The sequence below is a fragment of the Tachypleus tridentatus genome, chromosome 7 (genome assembly GCF_004210375.1).
Source record: "Tachypleus tridentatus isolate NWPU-2018 chromosome 7, ASM421037v1, whole genome shotgun sequence".
Classification (NCBI taxonomy): Eukaryota; Metazoa; Arthropoda; class Merostomata; order Xiphosura; family Limulidae; genus Tachypleus; species Tachypleus tridentatus.
In genome coordinates this window covers 134,296,226-134,323,695 of record NC_134831.1, presented here as the reverse complement: position 1 = coordinate 134,323,695, position 27,470 = coordinate 134,296,226, and the positions used below count along the sequence as shown (strand labels likewise).

Genomic DNA, 27,470 nt, shown 5'->3' with positions numbered 1-27,470 from the left:
TTCTCGAAAATGTAAAACCCTGGTTACGTTAGTTACAAGGGCAAATAAGCTTCGAGACTAGTATTTGTTTTATTTTTTTGTAAAAAGCTTCAGTCTTAATAACTTGGTTTTCTTTTAAACTTAACATTAAACGAAGCAATTTACGTCATAAACTCAGTTTTTTAGACTCACTCTTCTATATGAGATAATTTTACGTTGTCGTGATGTTTTTGTACCGTATTCATATATAACGATGTAGGTATCCCTCCCTTTGTTGTAAGGTGGAATGGCCCTACTTTGAGTTAATACTGCGGAAAAGTGTAACGTACGCTGTGTGTGTTATCCGTGCATCTTAATAGTGGTAGTGCTTGTTAGAAGAGGTGTTCTTAAAACTATAATATTCAGAATCAAAGGTGAGTATTACTTAGATGTCAAGAAAGTTTAACAGAATGTATTGAAAATAATAAAATATGAGTAATGTGGAAAAGTTAAACTATTATATAGTTCGTGTAGTTCAGGCTGCGTTATATTATTACTATTACTAGGACATAGTAGAATTAGGTCAGTGCCCTTGGCCAGTTTTACTAACTTTAAAGAGTTTATCCGCCATTATGTTTTGGTATTCAATGTAATGCTTTGTTTAGTATGATTATGAATGTATATACAGAGTATATATTCGTAGATTCTTTATGTAAGAGTATGCAACGTAGTTGTAGTATTATTAACAAAACGACAAATCTTTTTCTTTCACATGTAATTTTACGGATTTTTTAGGTGACCATATTAACAGACTGTGTGATGCATAGGTACACAAAAGAACAGTTTTTACTGTGTAGACCAAGTGTAATTACTCCCTTCCATTTTATCGAGAAAACTCAGTATGACTTGTATCTGTTATGGTTAGTATATTGGGTTAATGTGTAATAATAAACATGATGTTTTTAGGCCTAACGTGCTTTACCTTGAAACACATTCATATGATACAGGCCAATTTTATCGTTAAGTGTTAGGGAAACATTCGTTAAAATTTTGAAGAACGAATGTAAAACCGATACTGCCAGATGCTTGAATTAGACCATAGCTCTAGGCTAAAGATTAATAAACTGAAACGAAGTGACAATGACAACAACCAAAGTGAAAGTACTAAACTTAAGTTCTACTGCCAAGCAGTATTATTAAAAACGATTATGGATTGATAGGATAAATTGAAAGGCTTCTGATTTCTTACTACTGTATTCTGAAGATAAGTGGACAAAAGGTAGGATTTAGAAGATTGTGTGTTTTTGAATTTTGTGCAAAGCTACTTGAGGGCTATATGCACTAGTTGCCCTTAATTTAGCTGTGTAAGACTAGAGGGACGGCAGCTAGTCATCACCACCCACTGCCAATACTTTGGCTACTTTTTTACCAACAAATAGTGGGATTGACTATCACATTATAATGCTCCATGGCTGAAAGGGCAAGCATGTTTGGTGCAATGGGGATTCAAACCAGCAACCTACAGATTGTGAGTCAAACTCCTTAACCCACCTGGCCATGCCGGGCCAGGATTTAGAAGAAGACTGGTTAACAAAATGACAGCAAGAGGTCTGTTGTGTTATCTAGATTATTCTGTCCACATACGAAAACAACAAAGCCCATATGTTTTATGTAGTCTTCTCTTAAGCTTCCTTTGACTTTCTGCATTTACTATATCTAAAGGGAACCAATTTAAAAAGCAAACTACACTTTTAGAAAGATAATTGTAGTGAAGATAATCATTTTTACCATTAAGTGTGAAAAAAGATGAAGTATTAACACTGTCAGTTCCCTTCACAATTTTAAACACTTCAGTCAGTTCCTTTCTAATTCTTCTATTTATTTATTTATTTTTTTTGTCAAGAGAAAACAATTTCGTGTGTGTTTTGTCTGTGTATGAAAAACTTTTTCTGGGATATCATCCTAGTTTTAACAGTATCTCTCTTCTGAATAGTTTTCCAACAATTCAATGTTTTTCTTAGAGTAAGGAGCCAAAGTTGGAATACAGTGTTCTGAATGTGGTCTAACCAATGACCTATACAATGAAATTATGATCTATTTAGACTTAGATTCAATATTTCTGTTGAGAAAAACCTTAATATCCTATTTGCACTACCACAAGCAACAGCGTATTGCTTAGGAGCATTATCGACTGATAATCAGAATGCTGAAATAAGATTCCAATTAAAACAGTTATGTTTTCTAACAGGGTAAAATAAGTTGTCACTAGGATTAATGGATGTTAACTCTTTACAGAATAGGAATCAGTACTCTTGAAAGAGTAAGTAAGGGTGGACAAAACCTTAATATTTATGTCTGGTATTTATTTTCTAGATTTTGAACACAAACTATTTATATATGTTTATATAATTTTTTTGATGTTCTGTACAATAAATTAATAATGTAACATTTCCCAACACGTCGTATTGAAACTGTAAGATGATTGGTGGTCTTTCTTCCAACTTAGTTCATTCTCTACCTTTCAAACCAGATCATAAAAACTAAATGTAGTTTATCACATTTGCATATATTGTTTAAAAATAACTTAAAACAACAGCACATACCACATTATCAGTCATGCCAATTTTTAAATTTCTAGCTAATGAAGGTATTTCTATAAAATAACAAGACTGTGTGTATTTCAAAGCACATGTATTATTCTGACTATTTCTGTAACCATATCCAAGTGTATTTAATTACTCAGACCTACAGCATCTATCAATCTTAAACAACTGAATCGACTGTTCCACTAGTAGCAGGGATAGAAATAATAATGATATAAAAAAATGCACTTGAGGGAAAGGTATTGGGGAAATTATATTCCCTCATGTAAAGTTATATTTCGTCATGATTTTTTTTTAAATCCATGAAAATGTTCACTTTCGTTGGTCAAAACTAAATGAATACAGATTGGGAAAGATGATTGAAAAGATGAATTTTTTTTTTTTTTTAAAGCAAAGTTCAATTCTTCAGTAACAGTACTCTACTCTAAATAAAACAAGTAAATTGTAAAACAAAATCTCTATCAAGCTTAAATTCTCTAAATGTAATACTTGAATTATTCTCTTTGGAATACAGATATTTTTCCACATTCTTGACCATTTGTTAAATTACTCAGGGGCTTTTAAAGTAAAATACTAATGACATTTGACATGAAACCAAAGTCTACAGTAAACAGTTTCTTTCTGTTGTATTGTGCTGTAAGAGCTGAGACTTTTTCAAATGAAAAACAAGTTTGAAACCAACTTTTGTACATAACAATTCTGAGGCATGCTTTTTGAAACCAACTTTTGTACATAACAATTCTGAGGCATGCTTTATAGAAAATTACTTTTCACAATTTCACTCTTCTCCGTCATATTTTTAAATATTTTCCGGAACTTTTATTTCACAACAACAGCTCAACATTAAAGTGTGTGTGTGTGTCTGTATATGCCCCCCCCAACATTTTTAGTTATCTTGTGAAGACGTATTATAAGTGAAATTAAGATTTTTCATTTTTGGTGTTTTTGTTGATATAACTACAAGCAGTTTTGTTGTTAGGAATATATTTGAGTATATCTACAATATTTTCCTTTATTTATGAAAAGAAATACCATTCCACAGTCCTGAGCTATTTCAGTGTTACCTTCATAACTATGCTTACAGTGAGGAATATCTGTAAAATAGGAATTGCATGTGTTGTAAACCTTTAATTAGTTGAATATAAAACAAAAATTAATTAAGGAAAACTTTTCCAGTTCTAATAATATAAAACTACTATATGATTTAGCTGACAGTTGGGCTATGTTAAATGATGAGAGCTTGGGTCTTTCTTTTTTGGTGTTTACACTTGTTTCATTCATTATATTCCTACCTTATTGCACTTTATTAATTTTGTTTGTAAAATTAAATTATGTATCAAAAAGCTGTAAAACCTTAATTTGAGGAATTAAGAAAATTTTCAAACTTAAAGAACAGAATGAAATGTTTATGGTTAAGGTTGTACTTATTCTTTAGATTCAACTAGATACCAATACCATTTTTCTTATTGTTCGCTTGATGTTGTGGTTATGAAGAAGTGGAACAGTACCAGGTTTTTCTAAATATAAGCCTATAATGAAAACATAGTTTGCTAACGACTAAAGTTTTTTTAAGGTACGAGAGAATAATTTGTACATTAATATCATCAGTTTATTCATATTTTTAATAAAAGTTTATATACTTCTGTGTTTTATGACTTTACTACTTTTGAAGGCCTGTACGTGTAATTGGGATAAGAGCATGCCAAGTATTACATCAGTTTGGATTGACATTTAGAACAAAAAACACACTTTGGTTTTAACTAATCATTATTTAAATTATTTGAGTCCTACTTATAAATGCACTTAACAGTACTTTCATAGGTCATGTACCTAGGATTTGGGCTTTATGGCAGGCCTTAATATATAACATCATTCTAGAATGAGCTAAAACTATTTTTAGTGTCTTTTGGTTGAATTAAAATTCAGAAGAAATTTTAATGAAAAATTTCACAGATTTAATGATGCTGTCAAAAAGTTTTCAATTCATAGTACACAGTAGTAAACTTAAAAGATATACATGTGGTGTTGCATTGTTGGCTTACCTCTTGATTAAGATCAAGCACTGTTTTTTTTTGTTCTTGGCTATTTGTTCCTGTTCTTTGTTTTCAGAGTAGATATGAAGGTGTTGACCTTGGTGTTAGTGGGATAATTCTTATTACCTTGATCAGTGGTACTCTGTTGCTTTCAATACAGCTTGGTGACAGTGATGCTGGACAGGTCGTACTGAAGGTTCTAGCTGAAACCTAGACTTCACTTGATGAAAATGCCATCTAGCTGTTTCAGAAGCTTGTTATCCAGTCTTTAGTTTCTCTTTCAGTTCTTTGAATGTTATTGACTAACTTAGTCATGCAAGTATAACTTTTCTCTGAATACATTTCTCTGGCAGAGTTTGTTGTACATAATTGGCAGATAAGAATAGTTTTGTATCATCAGGTTTCGTGCAATTGTTGTTTCTAATTGCTTTCACAAGGCCATCTGTATTTCCTAGAAGTAACATGGTCACTAGAATCCTTCATACAGTCATGCAGAATACAATTGATTGTTCTTGTCATGAGCACTGAAACTTGATGTCTTTCATTGACCTTCTTCATTTGGAAAGTTTGTCACTGTGGATTCGATACCAAATAATTGACAAATTGAATAGACATTGACCCTGTGTCCTCTTGGAGCACTACTACAATGCTTTACTTTCACACTTTAGTTCTTGGATGATCTGTGTCGTTTCTTTGATGTCATGAAATTCAAGGGATTTTCAGAAGTATCGCTAGACATTTCATTTTTATCACTCTCCAGTAGAATAGCATAATCAGTCCTTCTCTTTTTACTTTCTCCATGCCTTTAATTTGCTATGTGGGCATTTCCCACCTGCTTTTTGTGCCATTTTAACCTTTGGGTCTAAACTGTTAAATCCACATTAATGTCAAGGACATTTTTCACAAGTGCTATGCATTCACACTTTTCACTTGCAAGCCAATTTCTTCTGTTTCTGTGTTAACATTGCTTTATTAATAGAAGATCAGTACACTTACTCATTGAATGTTGATATCTATTTTGTAGCCAGCCATGGATTCAATTTTTACAAAGGGTGCTGTTAATGCCTGCTTTTTGTCTAACCAGATTTGGTAAAAGTGTTTGCTAATAAACAAGTGATCCAAAATGACTTTATAAATTAAATTATGCTAAATTTTGGATGTCTGGCTTATGGAAACACTTAAAAAATCAAGTCTGGTTAGTTTATATCAAGATGACTTCCACATATGAACTGAATTCATACAATGCTAAATTTGAGCTGTATTTTGAATCATATCGAGAGCACTTGTCAAGCAAACAAAATAAAGAAGGGTAATGTAGTTTGGTTTAATCTTGAACCCCTGAGCTGTTGAAGTATCAACTGTCTTGCATTACTGAGGTGGTATTGTAGATCCAGTTGTCCTGAATTATTGATCATCTGGCTACATCTTTAAGAAAGACACAACATTGAAATAAGTATCTTTTATTTTATTTTTTGTCAGTTTAAAACTATGGATAATGAGGTTGTGAAATGTGTTCTTGTGACTAATTGTATTAATTATCTCAGTAGTCAGATATCATGGTCTAGTTGACAGTTGTTGAAGCAGAAAAGCACATATTCATGCATAGTTGGGAGTAAATTCTCCCATCTTATTTCAGTATCATTTCCAGTATGTAGGCATATTTGTTTGTTTTTGGTTTAAAATCTTCCTTTATTAAAAATAGTATTTTGACTTTCATGTTAATTTGAAATTTATCAAAATTACATTATTTACTGAAAACAAGGTTAAAACCAGTGATATATATGGTGTTTGTCAAATAATAATGTGGTATTGAAAGGAAAAAATCCAAACATGGAATTCAAGTTTTTTAAGTTGTAAAAAGATAAAAGCATTCTAATATACAATCTTGGATATTTTTGCACATCTTATAGCTGCAAATTTTTTTTGTTTTACTTTTTGTACAAGTGTTATATCTCTTTTATTTTAGGTATTTCTTCTGTTCCTCCACTAACCATGTTTAGTTTTCATAAACCCAAGATTTATCGTTCTGTCAATGGTTGCTGTATCTGTAAAGCCAAATCGTCAAGCTCAAGATTTACTGACAGCAAAAAATATGAGTCTGAATTTGAAAAATGCTTCTGTATAAAAGAAAAACGGTCAGGAGAAATATGTAACGCTTGCGTTCTCCTAGTGAAAAGATGGAAGAAACTCCCAGCAGGAACCAACCGAGATTGGAGTCATGTAAGTATAAAACTATTTTTATTTAAATATATGTAGAAATGTTTTTGACATATCTTTCCATTTTGTTATTCTGAAGACTAAATTTGTATTAAATTTATTATTTTGGCTTTTGTGTGAATGGATATATTAAACATTTCAAAATCGGTGTTGGCTTAGCTTCTACTTGATCTTATTTCGTGTAATAAAATAACTTGTTTCATGATTTTTGATCAGGTGGTTGATGCACGGGCAGGACCAGGAACCAAATGTGTAAACAAAGCCAAAGCAAAGTCATCAAAAAGACTGCAAAAGAAATACAAAATTAAAAGATCAAGTGAAAAAATGGATAATGCAAGCTCTCCTGGAAGCTTTTCAGATGATTTGATAGGTATGTTCAAAGATGAATTAAAAATTAAAGAATGACTATTGTCAGTCTGTATGCAGCTCATATTATTAATTTTAAATTACTGGAAATAACAGACAACATATATTTACTAGATTTCTGTTTGGTGTACAAGTGGCTTAGGGTGGTGGCACATGTCAGTTTGTGGGAGCAAACTTCCCAACTCCTTTGGTGGATTGCACCAAATGTGCAACTTCAAAGTGAACATTGGAGCTTCCATATTATAGCACTTGATGTGTTTTGTGTGTCTTCACAATTTTTCAAGCTTTTATAAAGTATTACAAGTCTTGTTAGAGAGAGGGGGAAAAAAAAATCAGAACTGTACTAAAATGTTTTTACAAACATATGGGGTCAGTGTTGACTGCTCTTAATGCAAAGCAATTTTAATGTTAAAACTGAAAATACTTTTCATCATTTGAAAACTTTAAAATTTTATTAGTATAATCCAAAATCTTATTAAAAAAATCAAAACATTTGTTTATCAGAGAATAGTTTATTTTCTCTGTGTGGTTGATCAATTCGACCAACTGTGTAACTACTATAAAACTTATATAAATGTAAAATAAAATGAGTAGTACTGTTCTATTCTCTTCAACCCTCTCTACCTGAGTAGTTTTAATGTCTTTCCCTGCATATTTTATGGAACTAAGTTTTGTGTGTTTTATACCAATCAGAATAGCGTAAAATCTTAACTAATAATACATATTTTAATAGCATGCAAGTTTTAAGTTTTTATTCTGCAAGGTAATATTTTAAAAAATCCTGAATTTTCCCTAGTGTGACATAGTGACATTTTCTCTTAGCATGTCATCCTCCCTATTTTGTTCACCACCTTTTGAAAAAATATGAATTTAAATGTAAATATTTTCTATAAAAATAATCATTACTTGAATAAACCACATTTATTAGTCTTTAACAGACCTATCAAATAGAAGATCATACCCCTCCTGTCACATCCTCCTTTCATAATTTGTTCATAATTCACTCATGTGTAATTATATATTACCTATAACCAATAGAAACTAAAGGTTTTCATACAATAAATGATGTCTTGTATAATGTTTATGTTCTGAGAGGTCAGATGTCAGTTTCACTTGGAGTATGAACTGGGTTCCAATGAGAAAGTTGATGGCTAGATTGGATGAAATTACAATGACTGTTGTTACAAAGTTGGAAAGCACAAACATTTTTGAGGGGTGAGGGAGTTTGTCTATCTTTCACGTGTTATTAGTTTGTATTGTTTGGTGCATTATTTAAATTAATTGCAATACTGTAAGTAGTCTTAAAGAATTAGGGTTAACTCTCTTTGACAAATGAGAGCAAGAAAAAAAAAAGGTTTTATAAGTAAACTAAAATGTATGAAGAAAAATATATTTAGGCTAGTTAAGAATATATATTAAGTAAAATGATGATAATACAATAAAAATGTTTCACGAGGCATTGCACACAAGCTGCTTGTTCAAGTTGTAGTAGCTTGTGAGTAATGTAATTCGTTAACATAATGATAGCTGCACATTCTCCAAGTAATTTATAACTTGTAAGTGTATGGACAATAGTTATTCATGGTTTAAGGGGCAATAAAACAAAATTTAATTATAAATAAATGTATACTGTTACGAACTTGGAGATAATTAGGATAAGTGAATGAGGTTCTATATTTCAATACTTTTTTGTCATGAGGTTGTTCAGATTTACCTATATTATTTTGAGTTAAGTTAGAGAAAATGAGTGCACTATCAAGTTTTACTGAAAAAATGTTTGAAATGTATTTAGGAGATTTTACGGATTACACGTAGTTTGAGATTTTTGAGATGAGAAGTAATATTTTTAATTTTAACATGAAAATTACACAGACTATTCAAAACAAATACTTTATTTATGGACAAATTTTTATTTTATTGTGTTAGAAATATTTCACTAAAAATAAAATTGGATGTTAAAGACATAATATTAAGAAATACTTCCAAATTTTGTGAAGATATACACATCATATTTAGTCAGAAGCAGTAAGTCTAAAAAGACTGCAAACAAGTACAAAGAGGTCATGTGGTCAGTCATATATATACTGACCCAATGTTGAGAGAGTTAATATTGACCATGTAACTACCAAGGATATTGTGCACTGCTAGGCTTGGTTTGGAGAGCATCTGTATCATTAATATAAAGATGATCATTGATATTTTAACTTGTAATTGACCAATATCTGATAGGTTTGAACTTTTGGTTGTTAGCTAATTTTCCCTCATGGTCATTCTTGTAGCTAGTTGATCTCTTTTAACTATAGGAAAAATACATTTGTGTATTTATGTACTTTTCTTTAAAAAATCTATAACACATAATTTATTTTAACTTTTAAAGGTGCTACAAACTGTTAGTTTAGTGTAGTTTACTAAGATTTTTTGTTTTTTTTTAAATAAATGTTGTGTGTGCTGTTGATTTTAGAAATGCTATGTGTGGGTAATTGATTCTTTTTAGTTGTTATCAGTTATGTTAATTAACACATGCTTTTTAGTACTTTTAACACAGTTTATAGTAATATCACAAAAGGATGAAATAGAAGAACCTTTGGATTACTAGAGTAAAATAATTTAAGTTTAAGTAGATGCTACTGTAATTTAGTCATATATAAACTTTGGAAAACTGTTTAGTGGCCTTGGAATTTTGTTAACAGAAAAATGTGGGAACCATATGTATGATTCAGAGTTTATAGAAAGGTAAAATCTTAGAGGTTACCAGTCTACACACATGATGGAAATGCAAACAATCACACAGTGATCAAGCATTTGAAACTCCTTATTTTTTCCACTGTACCATGTGAAAAGCCCACATAGTATTAAAGTAGGTGGTCAGAGTCATTTTGATAAACTACAGGTTTTTATTTCATATTGGTAAAATTTTATTAGAAATAGCTATTCTAATTCCAATGAAAAATGTTACAAAGACAAAATTATAGAACTGGACTTTGTAATTTATGAATCTATAAATTAATTGTGTATGTGTTCATATACCAGGCTTACAGTAGATTAGCCTGTCATTGATTTATGTATATAAAGTCCACAATTTTATAAAAGTTTCAGTAAAATGAGATATCTACCAATTTGATACAGATAGTATTTTTTAAAAATTTTAATAATTAACTATCGAGATGATTTTTACACACACATTTCATGCAATGGAACCACTATCCCTAGGGTAGTATGTGTAGAATTAATGGTTAATTAAGAATGAATAATTAATTAATTATTACTGATATCAGTAAAAAGAGATATCTACCAATTTGATACAGATAGTATTTTTTAAAAATTTTAATAATTAACTATTGAGATGATTTTTACACACACATTTCATGCAATGGAATCACTATCCCTAGGGTAGTATGTGTAGAATTAATGGTTAATTAAGAATGAATAATTAATTAATTATTACTGATATCAGTAAAAAGAAATATCTTCCAATTTGATACAGATAGTATTTTTTAAAAATTTTAATAATTAACTATCGAGATGATTTTTACACACACATTTCATGCAATGGAACCACTATCCCTAGGGTAGTATGTGTAGAATTAATGGTTAATTAAGAATGAATAATTAATTAATTATTACTGATATCAGTAAAAAGAGATATCAACCAATTTGATACAGATAGTATTTTTTAAAAATTTTAATAATTAAGTATCGATGATTTTTACACGCACATTTCATGCAATGGAACCACTATCCCTAGGGTAGTATGTGTAGAATTAATGGTAGTCTGAGGTTAACATTGCTTGTTGATTTTTAAACCCTTGTTTTTCATAATTCACCTTTAGTTAATGCTTATGCGTATTGGGCATGTGATGATCTCATCCTTTGACCTGAGTATGAAGTATGGCCACTATATTGCAAGAGCATCATAACATTGTTGCATGCATAAAACCAATGTATTGTGATTCATGTTAATGTAACAAACTAAAATAAGATTCTGTAATGTATATGCTTGATTTGCTAAGTGATGGATTGAGGTAAGGGATATTCATTTAACATTATTTTATTAGTGCTATTATTTCAGAAATTCTTTTTTTTTTTTCTTGTAGTGTATTTACAAAATAGATGAATGATAATTGAGATAATTTGAAACTATTGTTATTACAGCATGTAATTGCATTTTTTTAATATTTATTATTATGTAGGATGTAAATATTATTCTCCATCTTGGACAGATTAAAATAACTTGCATTAAGTTTTGAAACTGGTGTTTTTTACTGTGGTAACACTGAACTCTTAAATAGAAAGTTGCTTATTTATCTGGTTGGAAGAAATCGTTAATTCATTGATAAAGATACTTTGTGGCTCGACACTTGGAAATTGTATTTTAAACATCACTTTTTTTTTCTGCAAATTTTATGCTCACCGTATAGTTGTTAGGCAGAGATGTATTAATATTCCAGGTGGAGATGACAGTTTAAGTGAAACCTCAAGCCTCTCTCATTCGCACAGTCGTGCCCCTAGTCCTTCCCCCAGTAGCACATCTGAAGATTCTGGAATATTAGAAGAGCAGTATGAATCTGAAACTGTTGACTCCATAAAACCTACTCATCATACTCAGGTGGATACTTTTCGCCATAAAAGAGTAAAACTTTCACCAAAAGCTTCTCATATCTCATCCTTTCTGGACATGAACTTTTGGAAAAAGTAAGTTTTATACACACACAACTGTTCTCTATACAATGTTGTACATAGCTCAGTATTTAAAGATACAGAGGTGACTAAGTTCAAACTTTGTTTCATTTTTCTTGAGAATATAGTCAGCAGTTGGGTCACAGTATTAGTCGCTCTATTTAACTGACAGCATGTAACTAATATTAATTAACTAATATTAACTAAAGTTAACTAATATTTGTTAACTGCTTTGTAATTTTGTTCAAGTTAGGAATAATACAATTTAGTTTTGATAACATCTAAACCAAAGGCTAATTTTACTGTTGGTGTAATAAAACAAAACAAGATCATTTGTGCTAACTAAAATTGACATAAGATCTATCTCTTGCTCAGTTATAAAATATTTCATTATCTGAATCTTAAAAAAATGTATGAAACTAGTTAAAGTATTTTGATCCATTAATAATTCATAAAAGTTTGGATATTTTCAAACTCTGTGTGTGTTTTTGTGCATTGAGTTATTGACCATCTCAGTTGATTAATGTATTGTAATGTTCTATTTTAAGCTGGCCTTTAATATAACCCACAAAGGCAGTACAATAACTTTTAAGATACAAATTTTAAATTAAGTTGTATTACTTGCATTATGAAAGTATCTTTGTTGAAGTTAATACCTTTGGGTCTGATGCTGTAAATGGGTTTTAAATTGTTTGCCATTGGGGTTTTACTTTATATGCTTGGGTCCCTGTGAAACTACATGAATTATGAAAAGTAATACAAAATGTACAAATCACTAGAAAGTACCATAACCTGCAAAAAATACAAACAAAAAGAAGACACTAAATGAATTTGTTTCAAGCTATAAGTACCCAAAATCATTCAAAGCAGTATGAAAATATATTGGAAATTCATGATGATGAGAAACCCACTTGAATTAAAAATGTATCTCAGGATGGTTGGTATGGGTATAAACACTTTCAACAAAGTAAAGCAGAGAACAATGTTTCAACCTTCTTACGTCATCTTCAGGTTAACAAAGAGTTTGCAAGTGATCGTTGCTAGGCACATCTTGGGGATGAAAGTGTAAATGGGTACAGAATTGTAGGGAGCATTGTAGTTACATGTTAATTTATTAATTAGCATAGGTATAAAGGTGTTCCTTTACATTTGTTTAATTTGGGTTTTATAACCTGATTTTGCACATGTTTATATTTGTTTCCCTACTTAATATTTGGATATTTTCTATGGTTATGTTGTGTTTATTTGATTTGCAGTGTTAAAAAAACAAGTTAAGGTACTTTTTGTGTTATTTGAATCTAGTTTCCATTTTTCTGCTTGTTTCTCCAATATAGAAGTCGTGGCAGTTGTTGCATTGTATTTTACAAATAATGTTAGTGTTGTGTTTGTCAGGATATTTTTACATTGTATGGACTATTTTTTTTATACCTGGTTTTTGAATAAATATGGTGTTTACTGGAATGTTGTGTTTTGTTACAAGCTTTTTTCCAAATGTTGGTTATTTTTTTGCTGATGTCAGGAATATATGATATGCATTAGTGTGAGGTTTTGTAGTTTGTTGTATCTTGGGATTTATTATTATTTGTTTGTTGTTGATTGTGTTATTCATCTAGGTGTGTACATATAATTTATTCTATGGTTTTTTGAGGAAATTTGTTGATATTGATGAAGTGTTATTTTATTTTGTTGATTTCATCATTAATTTTATTGGGTGAACATAGTTTTGTGGTTGTGTTTATTTGGTTTCTTAATGTGTTGAGTTTTTGTTTTATTTCATGTGCTGAGTATAGTCCAGTATGGGTAATTTTTTCAGTGGATTTCTGTTTTGAATTATGTATCGATTATTGTGACATTGAGGTTGAGAAATGCTCTTTGGTAATTTTATTCCTGTTCACAGGGTGAACTTAATGCTGGGGTGTGTTGAGTTAAGTGATTGAAAAAACTGTGTTCTATAGATGTGAAGCCAGCAATTGTATCATCAACATACCTGTACCAGTATAGTGGTGGATTTAAAGCTGAATTAATTGCTTGAGGTTCGATCTGTGTCATAAAAATGTTGGCTGAAACTGGTGACACTGGATTGCCCATACTTAGGCCATTTATTTGTAGGTAGTTTTGGTTATTGAACATTAAAGTTAGTTTTTGTGGTGGTGAATTCTATAAGGGTTGCTGGGGATGTGTATTAATGGGTTGGAGTTTTGAATATAAAGTTTTAAAGTTATCTTTCGGGCTTCAGTTGTTGGGACTTCTGTGAAGAGGGAGATTACATCAATACTAGCCATTAAAGCTTCATGATTTAGTGGATTAAGAATATATTTAAAGTTAAGAGTCTTTGAAAAAGGAGCTGGCTGATGTTAGATACAGTAGATCCTGTTTGGACGACCCCTGCTGTCGCCGACCACCCGGTGTTTCTGACCATATTTCTGCCAACGGACGGCTTTCAATGTTATTTTCCCCGTAGTGACCGACCACTCGCTGGACGCGACCAGAGACCGCCCGTGTATGATCAAAAACCGGTCGTTTGGTCGCTTAAATGCTGGTCTTAACGGTTATTTCATAATACCTCGCGTCTGATAATTGACAGTTTTGTCCAATGTACTGATGTAAAATATTGCTAAACAAACAAAACCACACCACACGCCAGCTTTTTATTGATAATTGCAGGAATCATCCGTGCTTTCAAGGCGCATTACAGGAAGCGGCTTGTGAGGCATGTGCTGTTCCAAATGAATGAAACAGACCTTGCAACAGACATTGCGCAATCTGTGAACATTCTGGACATGGTGTACTGGTGTAAACAAGCATGGGATTGTGTTACCGCTGAGACAGTGATCAACTGTTTTCGGAAGTGTGGTTTTGTAGTTTTTGCTCCAGCCACAGAGGACACACCACATCTGGAGCTACCCACAGCAGATCCAGACTTTGAGCGTGTCCTGGGTGGTACATCCTGGGAGGATTTCACCGACTGTGACAGTGACGTAGTCAACACCATCCAGTTTGGAGACAACTGGCAGAAGGAGCTCGATGAAGCAGCTGCTGGTGAGCACCAGGAGCCAGAGGAGGAGCAACAAGACCAGGAAACTGGAGACGACTTTGTTCCAGACAACAAGGAGATGGCTAGATGCCTGGAGTATCTTCGAAAGTGCGCAGTGGCCCAGAACAATGCAGAACTTTTGAATATTGTTCAGAGTGGACAGAAGTCAGTGACCGTGTTGGCTCAGCAGACCAGAAAAAAACAGTTGTGCATTCAGGACTTTTTCAAACTGTAAATAAAGTTAATAGAGTCTACATGTATTGTAAAATTGTTTTTGTACATATTGCTGTTAGTTAGTTTTGTTTTGTTGTTTTTTTTGCTAAGAAAAAAAATATAAGAAGAAACAAATGAAAAGCCTTTCTTTGTTAACTTCAAAATATGTACAAATAAAAAAAAAAACATGCAAAAAATGGGCTCCTGCAATAACAGACCACCTGCTGTTTAAGACCACTATTGCTCTGCAGAAGGGGTGGTCTTAAATACCAGGATCTACTGTATCTAGAAAATGCCCATGCTATTTATTTATTGAAGTTGTAGTTAAATGATTCATAGGTCGACATTAGGGGTTGTAGTGGACATTGGGTTTGTGAGGCTTGGGGGTGCTGTATAGTTGTGGTGTGTGTGAGTCAGTTCTGCTGGGTAAGAATAAAGGTTTTCTGAGATTATGTTGGTTTTTTTTATTTGTAGTAGAATTTTGTTTAATTGGTTTTCATATGTGTGTTAAATTTGTGTGTATTACTTTAAATTTGCTTGTATCTGATAAGATGTTCATTTTTTGAATGTATTCCTTTGTGTTTGTTATAACTATACCATTGCCTTTTATCTGCTTTTAGAATTTTAATGCTGTTGTCTTCTTTTAGGTTGTTTACAGAATTAATAACATTTTGTGTGAGTTTGGTTTTTAGTTTTTCTATGAAATCATGTTGAACCAGTTGAACTTTGGGTAATGATTTCAAAGATATTTTTGTAGTGATGAGTTTGCCAACTGTATTTTAATATAGAAGATACAAGTTAATGATGTTTAACCTCTGAGTTACTGGAGATAAGATGCAAGGTATCAAGTAATTAAGTTTGTTTGATTTTCACTAACTAATTATATTGTGTGTGTATATTTACATCTTAACTTCCTAAGTATCAGTACTGTGGTTCAACTCAACACTGTGAGATTATTTTTGAATAATGTTTCATTATTTGATTAATGTAAACTTTTTTTTTTTTTTCTCTTAGGGAAAAGATCTGTTGTGGAATAATCTTCAAGGGGCCAAACAATGAGGTGCTGATATATCCAAAGTTGCTCCGTCCATGTTCTTGCCGAAAAAGCCTCGATGCTGGCAGAGAGTCCCCAAATTTGTTACAACAAGAAAAATCTCAGTTTGGAGAGAAGGGTCAACTCTCAACCACCAATGTAGCTGCTACTTTATGTGAAAAAGTATATTAACGTTGGCTAATTTTAGCATCATTTATTTATTTTACCTTAAACTTTTTAACTATTTTTTAACTGAGTCCAGTCAAAGTAATTTTGGTTTAGAACATTTTTGACTGATTTAAAAAAAAAAAAGATTACTCAAATGAATACATTTTATGTAGTTTTGTCCCCAGTCTTTTAATTTGAGGATTTTAATATGATATGTTAGATTTTCAACTATTACATTCCAAATTTTCCATATAGTGGGGTTATTACTAGAAAGTCAAACCTCAACCTGGAATTTGAACAATAATTTGAAATTATTATTAGAAGCTACTGTTTAATACAATCTGTTGGAGTTAAAATGTATATTTGAAATGAGTACATTTTTCAAATGTTGTCATGCTTTTTGAAGAACAGGTAATTTTTCTTGTAATTCTACAATATCAAATTTTTTAGAGAAATTTTTGTCCTTTTACAAAATTTTTGAAATAAGGCTAATGTAAAAAAAATGACATACAGTAGGCATACTTTTTTAAACTGTTTATAATTTTATGATGTAAAACTTTAAATTTTTTGAAAAGAAATACTGGGCCAGTAGATAAAAACTTGTATCAGTTCCTTGTTACAATGTAATGTGGAACGAAGTACTAACTGTAACATTGTTTGAGTTTATTCTTTATTTACAAAATATCAGTTTATTAATAGTTTCTTTAATTTTTTTGTCTACACAAAAATTTAAATAACTTTGTTAATTTTTGTAGTTAGTGTATTCTGATTAGGTAATTCAGTTCACTCTTCTTGATGACAAGAAACCCACTTGAAATAACCCACATCTTCAGGTTAAGAAGATGACCTGGGAAGGTTGAGACATTGTTTTCTACTTATCAGTAAAAGTGTCAATACCCATACCAGCTGTTCTGAGATACAATTCAGTTCACTGTTGTTCCTATATAATAAAAGAAGAAATCTTGTTGAGGTAAAATGACACTTGGTGCAATTTATTGGTTTGTTTTGGTTGTCCACATTATTAAAGGTACTTAAAAATAATAATTTTGATTTCTTTTTTTTCACACTTGTATTTTCTTTCCAAAATTACTTAGGCTAAAAGTTTTTCCCAACATGCTTAAGTGGAAAAATCTTCTACCTTGTGGTAATACATAGTTATTCCTGAATTATGTATTATAGTACTTACAACCCATAAAAGTTAATCCATCCCCCATCTTGCTTGTCTGAATTTTATTTGTTCATGGGTTTGGGTGATTATAAGAGTTAGTCAGTTACTGAGTTTTGAGCAATAGGATGCTGTTGGCTGGGTACTTTTACTCTGGGCAGTATTTGAAAATTAGGGATGGTAGCAGGTAGTCTTCGTAGCTTTTGCCATAAATGCAATTAATTTATTTTTAGGTCAGAAGGTTTTGAATAAGTTTCTTGGTGATTGCTATTTATGACTAAATAACTAACAGTGATATGGCAGTGAAATAATTTAAATACTCTATTCAGCAAATATAATAATTGAACAGCTAGGTTAATAAATTCTATAGTAAGTCTCATCAGTATGTTAGTTACTTACACTGACTTAAGCCTAATTAACAAATCACCGGTATCCATTCGTATAGTGCACTTCACATGATCTCTGAGGTTAGTTTTATTTAAATTTTACTTTGGCTGGACTCTCGAGGTCTGTTTTATTATATTATAAAATTTCTAGATGTTACAACTTGTATTATGTATTAAAGATATTTCTTTATGTAAAAACATTAAGGTGTACATTTCATATTTTGTAATTTTTATTACCTAGTTATTTTATTTAAGTATGCATATTGTGTGTTTTTTAAATATACTACAGTCTCAACCTTGGATAACTTGTGTTTCATAGAATGTTTTTATATCATAAGATAATATCAAAATATTACAAGTCATTTTGGAGAATAGGAGCTGCATTTTGTTTTTCCTGCATCATACTGATAAGTGTATTATGTGCATTTTAAACTATTTCTGTATAGTATGTAAGAGTAAAGTTACTTTTTGTTTTAATTTTATAGACCTGTATTTTGTGAAACACTTCAAATCCTAATATACATACCATGAGCAGCCCTTGTTCATTTAATGTTTGTCTATAGATCATTGATAGAAGATTCCATTATTGGTTGTCATTTGTGCTTGGTTTGAGCTTTTAACATTTCCATCATTTATGATATAGTGCTCTGGAAAATTGATTATATTCAATTAATCAGAAAACTATTAAAGCCCAAAAGTGACATACTTTGAGATCTATGGTGGTATTTTAAGGTTTTATCTGGGCTGAAAAATAAGTCCATTGTTTAAGCTTGTCAAAGGTTTACTGGGGTTTAGAGGATTTAGTAAGTTTTCATTACATGAACTATGAAAAAGTTTTTTAAATAAATGTTAAATAATTTATCTACTTGACTTTTTTTTTTTTTTATCTTACTGTATTGTGGCATTACTTGTAATTGTAACACTGCCTTCTGTGGTTTCGTAAAGCTGTGATGTCACAGATGTGCCTATTGTGGACAAAACTCTGATCTTCACAAATCATGTGTGTGAATGAAGGAATGCCTGATTGAAACCCAGAAACATTGTGAATGATTAAAATCTGATTTCTGTTTAGGAATGCTTAAGATGTTTAATGTTTTAGATTGTATTTTGTTAATCACTTTGCTCTTTATCACAGTTTGTAAAAGTAATATAGTAGTGTTATAATTAGCAGTACCAAAGTGGTAGAAGAATGTTTTTAATTAAAAGAATATCTAATTTGCTATTTCTGGTTATCCTCAGATATATAATCTGTAAGGTTTGTTTTTTGGGTAAAATAATATATCCTCTTAAATGAAGGAAAGAGTAAAGAACCCTTGAAGGGAAAAAAAACCCACAAGAAACCCAAAATTACTATTGGTAGTTTTTAATGGTACCTGTGTTATTGAAACTAAAGTAGCAGATAACTTGTTTTTTTTTTTTTTTTTTTTTTCCTACTGTTTTTAGAATATTTACTAAATGTATTGTACAAAAATTGAACAGTCCATTGGTGGTGTTGTTACATTTCATTTGTACAGTTAGTAATGACATAATTCAAGCATATGGTGAACAAAAAGAAATTTCTCATACTTTTAAAATTTATCTTGCATGGAGGCCAAGGTTCAGTAGGTTTATGATTCCAGTAGTAACATTTTGATAAGTTAGAATTGGTATTTAATGTGTTCCTGATTGCATTATGTACAAATATATTTCAAATTATGGTTTTACTTGTGTTTACACTCTTAGATTAAGCCTCAGCAGCATTATTGATAAAAACTGACATATTTATGTTTCATATCTTTGCAGTAGCAAAGCTCTATGCATAAAGGTTCATGCAATGAAGAAATATAGTTGTTGGAAAACATATTTTTACCTCTTACATAACAGTACCTTGCAATAAGTTTATATGGTTAGTCATAAGCAGCAGTGTGTACTTTGAATTTTGTTTATGTTCTTGTGGTCATATAACTTTGCAAGTTTAATTTCTTTTTACATTTTAATATAGAAATTATAAATAAAAAAAAAGGAGGGACAAGTGTTTTGATTGAGAAGTGATTTTTCTCTACCTTTAATGTATACCATCGTAAGAGGTGAAATTTTATGAAATACAAAATTTATTTACTGTTTAAAACAAAGTTTAACAGTAAACAGCAGCAACTTGTCTTATTTAAAACTTCTGCTTCCATTAGCATTTAACTAATAGTTTGCATATTTTTTAACTACTTTTGAACATACAGTCTTAGCTCTCAAGAGTACATTACAACTATAACTTAGGTAAAATGATGAGATTGACCAAATGGTGTTTTATTCTTAAAAATATTAGTTTTGTTTGTTTGTTTATCACTATTTTAAGCAATGAGTGTTGGACATGTCCAGCATATGATTATATTAATATCATATGGTAATTTGCCCAGTTTTTTATATTATGGACGATGTAGTATTTTCCTTTTGTAACTATTTAGTTACACACATGCATACTTGGAAAACATAGAACTTGTTCAGAATTGAGAGAATAAAATTTGTATTGTGTGTTTAAATATTAATTTTCTCTACAGAGTTGAATATAATGAACTTTCGTGGGATTTTCATCTATATTTATCTTTACCACGTGTGCAAAAAGTTTGGAGTTAAGTGTGTTTGTAAAGCATATAATTAATATAGTAAATATGAAACACAATCCATATTTCTAAATAATACTTGTACTGAGTTATACTGGTTTTGAGGAATCTAACAACCCTCATCAGTGACTCTGGACAATGGCAGACTAAAATAAAACGGGGCTTCTTGTGATGAACTGTATGGTGATAATTCTTTTATTTATTACAGTAGCAAGCAAAAGACAACACCATATACATAACTTGTAATTAATATTAATAAAATGCTTTCTGGAGCTTAAGTTATTTTAGAAGCATATGGAACATAAATTGTTTTGAGATTGGGAAATATACGATTAACAAGAGGAGGATAGAAAAGTTAGAAACTTGGATATTTTTTAGTTTTGTTTTTTATTTATTTGGTGTCTATGTAGAAAGAGAGTGTTAGTTTGTAGAGCTTCATAGCTTCCAGTTGTATAGAAAAAAATTGGCTAGTTGTAATTTGTCTGGTAATTGGTACATTCTGTACTTCAATGAAAAGTGTGGTATTTTTGTGCTATATACACAGTGTAAAGAATCTTTCTGCATGCCAGCTAGTCAATGAACTATCACTGCCATTTACAACTTTTCTTTCATCCAATAAGCTCAAAGAAAAATGTTAGGCTATGAATAAAGCCACCTTTATATGAACAACATTTTTCTGGGATGAAAGAGTTGAACCTTTTGTACTTTTTACAGGAAGGATGTTGTGGGCTACGAGTCTTTCAGGTGAGGGCATCCAAAATTTGTCGTGATGTATCTGTGTGTGTAAAATGAAATGCTTGGCATACTATGGGAGAGTGCTTTATAGACTTCTGTTGGCTCTGAGCTTGAAGGATCTGTCTTTCAGTTCTCCACATAGTGGAATGAGTGCATATTTTGTGAAATATGTATGGAAGTTTCATGATATATAATTGCTGGTTATTTTCAACAGATAATGATTTTTGTAAAGGTTTACAGAAACTGTGTGACTAACATTGCTAAGTTGTTTTTGGTATTGTATGAAGGCCTCCATATTATTTCAGTTGTTTAGGTAGATGTAGAGTTTGGTCTTTTAAGTGTCTAGTTGAATGTTTGTTTGGTTATGTTTTAATGTATATGAATTTTGTTTTGATAATGTGGAATTTCTACTTAAAATAGTGAAAAATTGTGGTGTTTTTAGATAGTTGTCAGTCAGGAAAGATGGCTTGTATGGATTTTAAAACTTTTGTGCAGTAAATTCTAACATAGCCTTTTCTCATTATTTGTGATTAGTTTTATTATAAAAGGGAATGAAATGGTTGCACCAAAGTGCAAAAAATACTAGTTACAGGAATTCAGAAAATTTAGTGGTTCATATTTCATAAGAAAGCACAGGTGATTACAATAACATTTTGTCAATTATTAACCATCTCAGTTTTATGGGTATGACTGTTTACATTTAAGAATGGTAGTTTTAAGTTTTAGCTGCAAGTTTGAAAGACATGATATTCAGGGGTTCTGTTCTTACCAGCATGCTTAATATGCACTTTCTTGTGATCAGCTTCATGAATAATGTATACATAAAGCAGTCAAAATAGCTGATTAATGAGAAAGAAACATCACAGATTTTTCAGTGTTAGTATTTTAAATCTGTGAATAAAAGCTGTTTTAATGTGCTGTAGAAAATATTAAATAGAAACAAAAGATTAATATAAAAATATTCATGATTGGAAGGGGAGGGTGAACTCTGTGTTAGGTATGGAAATCTGTATTGGTAAATTTGAACAAAATGGGGAAGTCCTGGAAAAAACAAAATTTTGTTTATTTTTTATCCACTTAGGTGTGAATCCAGTGATTATTTCCACTAGTTTACTACAGTTGATGTTTGAACAGGTGTTGCCAAAGTCATAGGGAAAGATTTGAAATTTTTTAGAACTAGTTTTCTATTCTCGCCCATGACCCACGAATATATTAATTTAAAACCCAACCCTAGGTACTGCTAAAATATAAGTTTTAAATTTAATTGATATTATGATCAAATAATATTAATTTTGTCTACTTTAGTTCTTGTTTAACATAAGGATTATGAATCAGAGCAGTTGTTTTTTCTTGCAAAAAGAAAGTTTTATGCTACAGTGCAATCATTTGAACAATTTTATTACCAGAATATCATTTACACCAGACTTGTTGTTTGTCAATTAAACATACCAGGTAATGTCAGAAAGAGGTAAAAAAAACAACTGTTATAATTGCATCACTAAACATGCAACTGATACTATGTTATTGAAATAAACAGAAGATTTCTAGTCCTCTTATAGGTAAAGGGTAAATTTGAGGGATTATAATTTTAAAATCTGGGATTTAATTCCCGTATTGGACAAGAGTATCTGTAACTCTTCACTAAAAAAATCAAAACTTGTTAATTTATTGTGAAGTTGACAACCAAATCGGTGTATGGATCGAGAAAAGTAAAAATATTCAATTTTGTTTTATAGGGGGGTATATTTTTTTATTAGTTTTATGTAAACACTGTGGCATCACTTGACATCTTTTATTTTGATAAGTCATTATTCCCTGTGTTGCTGGTCATTTAGTTTTATATTGAGGTTCAAATCTTTATTGTCATCCCGATACACTTATTTTACACCTTGTGAAAAGATTTTTAATGTAAAATTGGCTTGTGCCATTTTGCAAATCTTTCTCCACTCTCCCAGTTTGAAAAGACTGTGTAGTAATTGGAGTAAGAAGGTAGGTTTTTATATCTGATCAGTTTGCATAGTGATACATGAGAATTGAAGGCTAATAAATGTTTTAGAGCAGTGTGGAATGCCTACTTCTACAAGTTTAATTTTGATAAAGTTGATATTATTGAATATTTATCATGTTAATGTAGGAAGCAAGATTCCAATTTTACTGTTTTATAGTCAAGCACGTAGTTCCACAAGTCCTTACAATGTATAGAATGAAATACAGAGCTATGGATATTAAAACCATGTATGTGTTAGAAATATATAATGTGAAATGTACTTGATATAAAAACAAATAGATTAAGGGTGTTGACGTTTTCAGTGTAACTCAGTGACTGTAGTGTTTATGTAAAACATTCATTAACTGAATATGTTGAATAAGTAGCTGAAATAAATGAATTGTGTTTCTTAACGCTGAAAATATACTGTTAGTGATAAAACTGTGAAGGCAGAGGAAAAACCTAATAAAGCAGAACAGAACATATCATGAAAGATATATGAATACCTTTGTACAAAGTTTAAATGTGTTGCTGTTAAATATTTTGATTGTGCAAAATACTTTATATTTCCTGAGTCAGTGATAAACAGTTGCTGTACAAAGTATCTAGTCTATAAGAGAGATGGAGTAACAATTTTAATAGTACTTTCCATTACAAAACTTTCCTAGTTTAAGAATTCTGTATGCTGAAAGCTTTGATATAATATTTCGTAGTAAACCTGAATTAGCTTTTTAAGGAAAAATGCAGTTCAAGTATATTCTTTCAATATATGTTATTTGTATGAAGTTGCATTTACTTGCTCTTTGTAACATCTTTTGAGGTAGTTTTTACAACAAAAATAAACTAAATACTAAATTTCAAATTTGTTTCTTAAGAGGATAAGAGAACTATAATTTGATACATATTATAATTGGTGGAGGTTTATATACCAAAAATAATGGGACTTTGTAAAATGTGTTTTATAAAGAAAAATGCATTTGTTAATTTCAAATTGAATGCACAAGGAAATTAGTTTGTGTTGTAACTTTATAAATCTTAATATTCCTTCAAGTATTATTTACTGAATGGAATGCTGTAAAACACACGACTACCTGTCATAATATGAGTATCACTTACTAATTTTACTTGTTTAGTATAGTAAGAAATTAATCAAACTGGTTTTACTCATTTTTATATACATTTATTGCTGTACACCAGTGTTTTTTTCTATTTTAGATTTTTAATGTCAACTGGCTTTTAATGTACTTTGTCTTTGCACATATATTTAGGATAGTTGTTGCATGAAATTAGTCACTTGTTGTAGTAGCCGTGTTCTTATGTACTTTTATTAAAATGTTATTGTCGTAAAAAAACAAGTCTGTTTCTTTTCTCTAAAACAGTTTTGAGATTTTTTGAGCAAATAAAAAAAATACACTGTAGTAGTTTAACTTAGATTTTCAAGTAGCAAGATAATTTTTTATGGCATGATAGTTAATTATTTAACTTTAGAATTAAAAAAACAACTGAAATATAAAATTAAAATACAATTTTAATTTGGAATATTTTTGGTATAAACAAAAGACTAATCCTGTTAAATATCAGCTTATCTGAGGAAAATAATTTTTTAGGGTTCTAAATCCATGTGCAAGTCCTTTGTTAGGCATAGTATCTGTTACCTAATGTAAAAAAAGTGTACATCAGTAAGGCTAAAACTTTTAAAAATGAATAACTGCTTAATATTTAAACACTGGAGTCCATAAGTTCAACATTGTGAAACGTCTTTTTTTCACAAATGTTAAAAATATTTTAATATTTTTTGCTTATCTATTTAATTCACTCAAGTAAATATAGATAGTGAATAACGTGTTAGTATTCTGTGTGTGTCTTTAATTATTTACTAGTATGATTAACGGACATTTAAGAGGTTTTTAGATCTGCTGCTGCAAGTATAAAGACTAGTACACAAAAGCACTGGTTTCAACCTGAATGGAGTTGTTTCAACTTTTATTTGTAATTCCAAAACCTCAGTTAAGAATTGCTGCCTGTTGTGTTTTTTCTCTCATTTATCTAAAAGTGGTGATATTTAAATTTATACTGAACTACGAAGGTTAATTGACATAACCCTGACATTGGTGACTTGTTTTTAAACTTACCAGTTTGGTACAGATATTACATCACATTGAATAGCTCTGTTTTTACATGTTACAACACTCATTGTATGTAAAACTAACAAAAAAAATTAGGTGACTATTTTTGTGCATAAACACGGATAGAATTCCAGCACAATCAGTGGAGCCAGCTGTAACATTGATGTTGTTTTTTAAGTTCTTTTCGTGTTACTTTGAAAACCTGTAATAAACAAAGTCATGATCCAGTAAGCAAAGTAGTTTCGTGCATCTAAAGTTTAGAAGATGTGTTCTAAAATAATCAGTTGTAGAATGGCTTATCCTCCAGATAACTAAGTTTTTGTTATGATGTGTTGAGAAATATAGTTGTATACATGTATTTTCATATTTTATTTTATGCAAAAACAAAATTTATTTTTTTTTAAATTAATATAGTGACCATCACCTTTTAACTTCAAAATCAATAGGATTCTTTCCCAGCCTCAAAGGCTGTGGAGTGTGATTTAAACCAACTAGTTTCATGTAGTATGTAAATATCTACAGATAGACTGATGACATTATTACTATATCACACATAACATTTTTTCATCAGAAGAATAAAGCTGAATGTGGTCCATATCAATATCATAATATTTTGGGACAACAAGAGACCTACAGATCTATCTATGCTGTCCTATCCTCTAAAAGAAACTAAAACTATGAAATAAAATAGACATAAACCTCAAAGTCAGTCCTTATCATTCAATTAAGTTTAGTGTCTCCACAACAACTGAAAGCAGTCCATTCTAGAAGCCAGCCATCCTGTCAGAAAAATGAAGCTTTCTGCTGAAGATGACTTTTGTCAAAATTTATGTCTCCTAGTCCTTCTATTCTCATTGTTAAGTATGGAAAAAGATGGTGCACCAACACTGTCATTTCCTGTTACAAACTTAAACATCTTATTCAGAACCTCCCAAACTGTTCTTTTTGAAGAGAAAATAGAGATTTCAACCTCTCTGTATGACCCACCATTCTAGGTACCTTTCTCTGAACCATTTCTAACAATTTTGATGTGTTTTTTAAGGTAAGGAGGCAAAGACTGAACACAATGTTCCAAATGTGGCTCAACCAGTAACCTATACAATGAAATTATAACCTCTTTAACACAGTTGTATTCAGTATTTCTCTAGATACAACTTAAAATCCTGTTTGTCCTCCCACTAACATCACACTGCTCAGATGACTTTAGAGTCTGATCAAATGTTATACCAAGATCATTTTCTGTTATGACACTTAAATTTATTTCCATCCAAATTATAATTCATATGATAACCTCATGCATTTATTATAATTGAAAACCCTTTGCTATTTATTTGCTCAACTCCTTATTTTAAACCCTTTTGTAAAGCAGTAGCATCCTCCTCATGACTAGCAACATCCAAGACCTTAATGCAAGTTTAAGTATTCATTAACTATTCCTTCACCTATGTCAATGATGTAAATAAAAAAAGAACAAACGTCGTAAGACTGAGCCCTGAGGTAATATAGTTTGACTGAACTCCATTAATTACAACACCCTGCTTTCTCCAATTCAGCCACTCCTCTATTCAAATAGCCAAGTACAGATATGTCAAATTTACACTCTTACCCTCATCTACTTAAGCAGTAACCTTTTCAAAGCATGTCAAAAGATTTGTAATGCAAAATTTTCTCTTAGCGAATTTATATTTATTATCTAATAAAATTCTAGAGTTTGTTAAATGACTTTGCACAGTATCTTTTTTATCAGATTTTTTAAAATGTTTCCTACAACTGATGTGAGACTGATAGGTCTAATTACTGGGACAATTCTTATCGCTTCCTGTGCAAGTAGGAGTTACATTAGCTAACTTTGAATCCTGTGGTACCTGCCCACTTACTTTTCAAGAACTGACAAAAAAAATGGTAGCAAGTGGCTCTTATATCTAATCTTTAACCTCTTTCAAAACCCTTTGGGAAATATTATCTAGCCCAGGAGCCTTATTGTTCTTTAAACTTTTCAATTTTTCTTAACCAGCTCAGAATTAATGCAGCCATCTTGTTACCATCTATTTACTGTTCAAGATGTAAAATAGTGCTTGTTTTTACCCTAGAATTACCATTGACTCTGTATATACCAGATCTGAATCATATTAATGTGAAATAATACAAAAATAGTGTAAAGATTAATTTGTCAGT

At 30.7% G+C, this 27,470-nt stretch overlaps 1 protein-coding gene across 1 annotated transcript; it reads left to right on the top strand.

Annotated features, from left to right (window-relative positions):
- The first annotated feature begins 259 nt into the window (after positions 1 to 259).
- On the top strand, positions 260 to 22,928 carry LOC143256644 (SIN3-HDAC complex-associated factor-like). Its single transcript, XM_076514122.1, has 5 exons — positions 260 to 392; positions 6,561 to 6,814; positions 7,028 to 7,181; positions 11,626 to 11,869; positions 16,116 to 22,928. Exons 2-5 carry the CDS (start codon positions 6,587 to 6,589, stop codon positions 16,324 to 16,326), a joined length of 837 nt encoding a protein of 278 aa, XP_076370237.1. The 5' UTR covers positions 260 to 392; positions 6,561 to 6,586; the 3' UTR covers positions 16,327 to 22,928.
- The last annotated feature ends 4,542 nt before the right edge of the window (positions 22,929 to 27,470 follow it).

What these genes read in the sequence shown, in the direction of transcription:
- LOC143256644 (XM_076514122.1), top strand. Translation starts at nt 6,587, where the DNA reads ATGTTTAGTTTTCATAAACCCAAGATTTATCGTTCTGTCAATGGTTGC. An exon ending in CCAACCGAGATTGGAGTCAT is followed by an intron (nt 6,815 to 7,027) that starts GTAAGTATAAAA and finishes ATTTTTGATCAG; the next exon opens with GTGGTTGATGCACGGGCAGG. An exon ending in CTTTTCAGATGATTTGATAG is followed by an intron (nt 7,182 to 11,625) that starts GTATGTTCAAAG and finishes TTAATATTCCAG; the next exon opens with GTGGAGATGACAGTTTAAGT.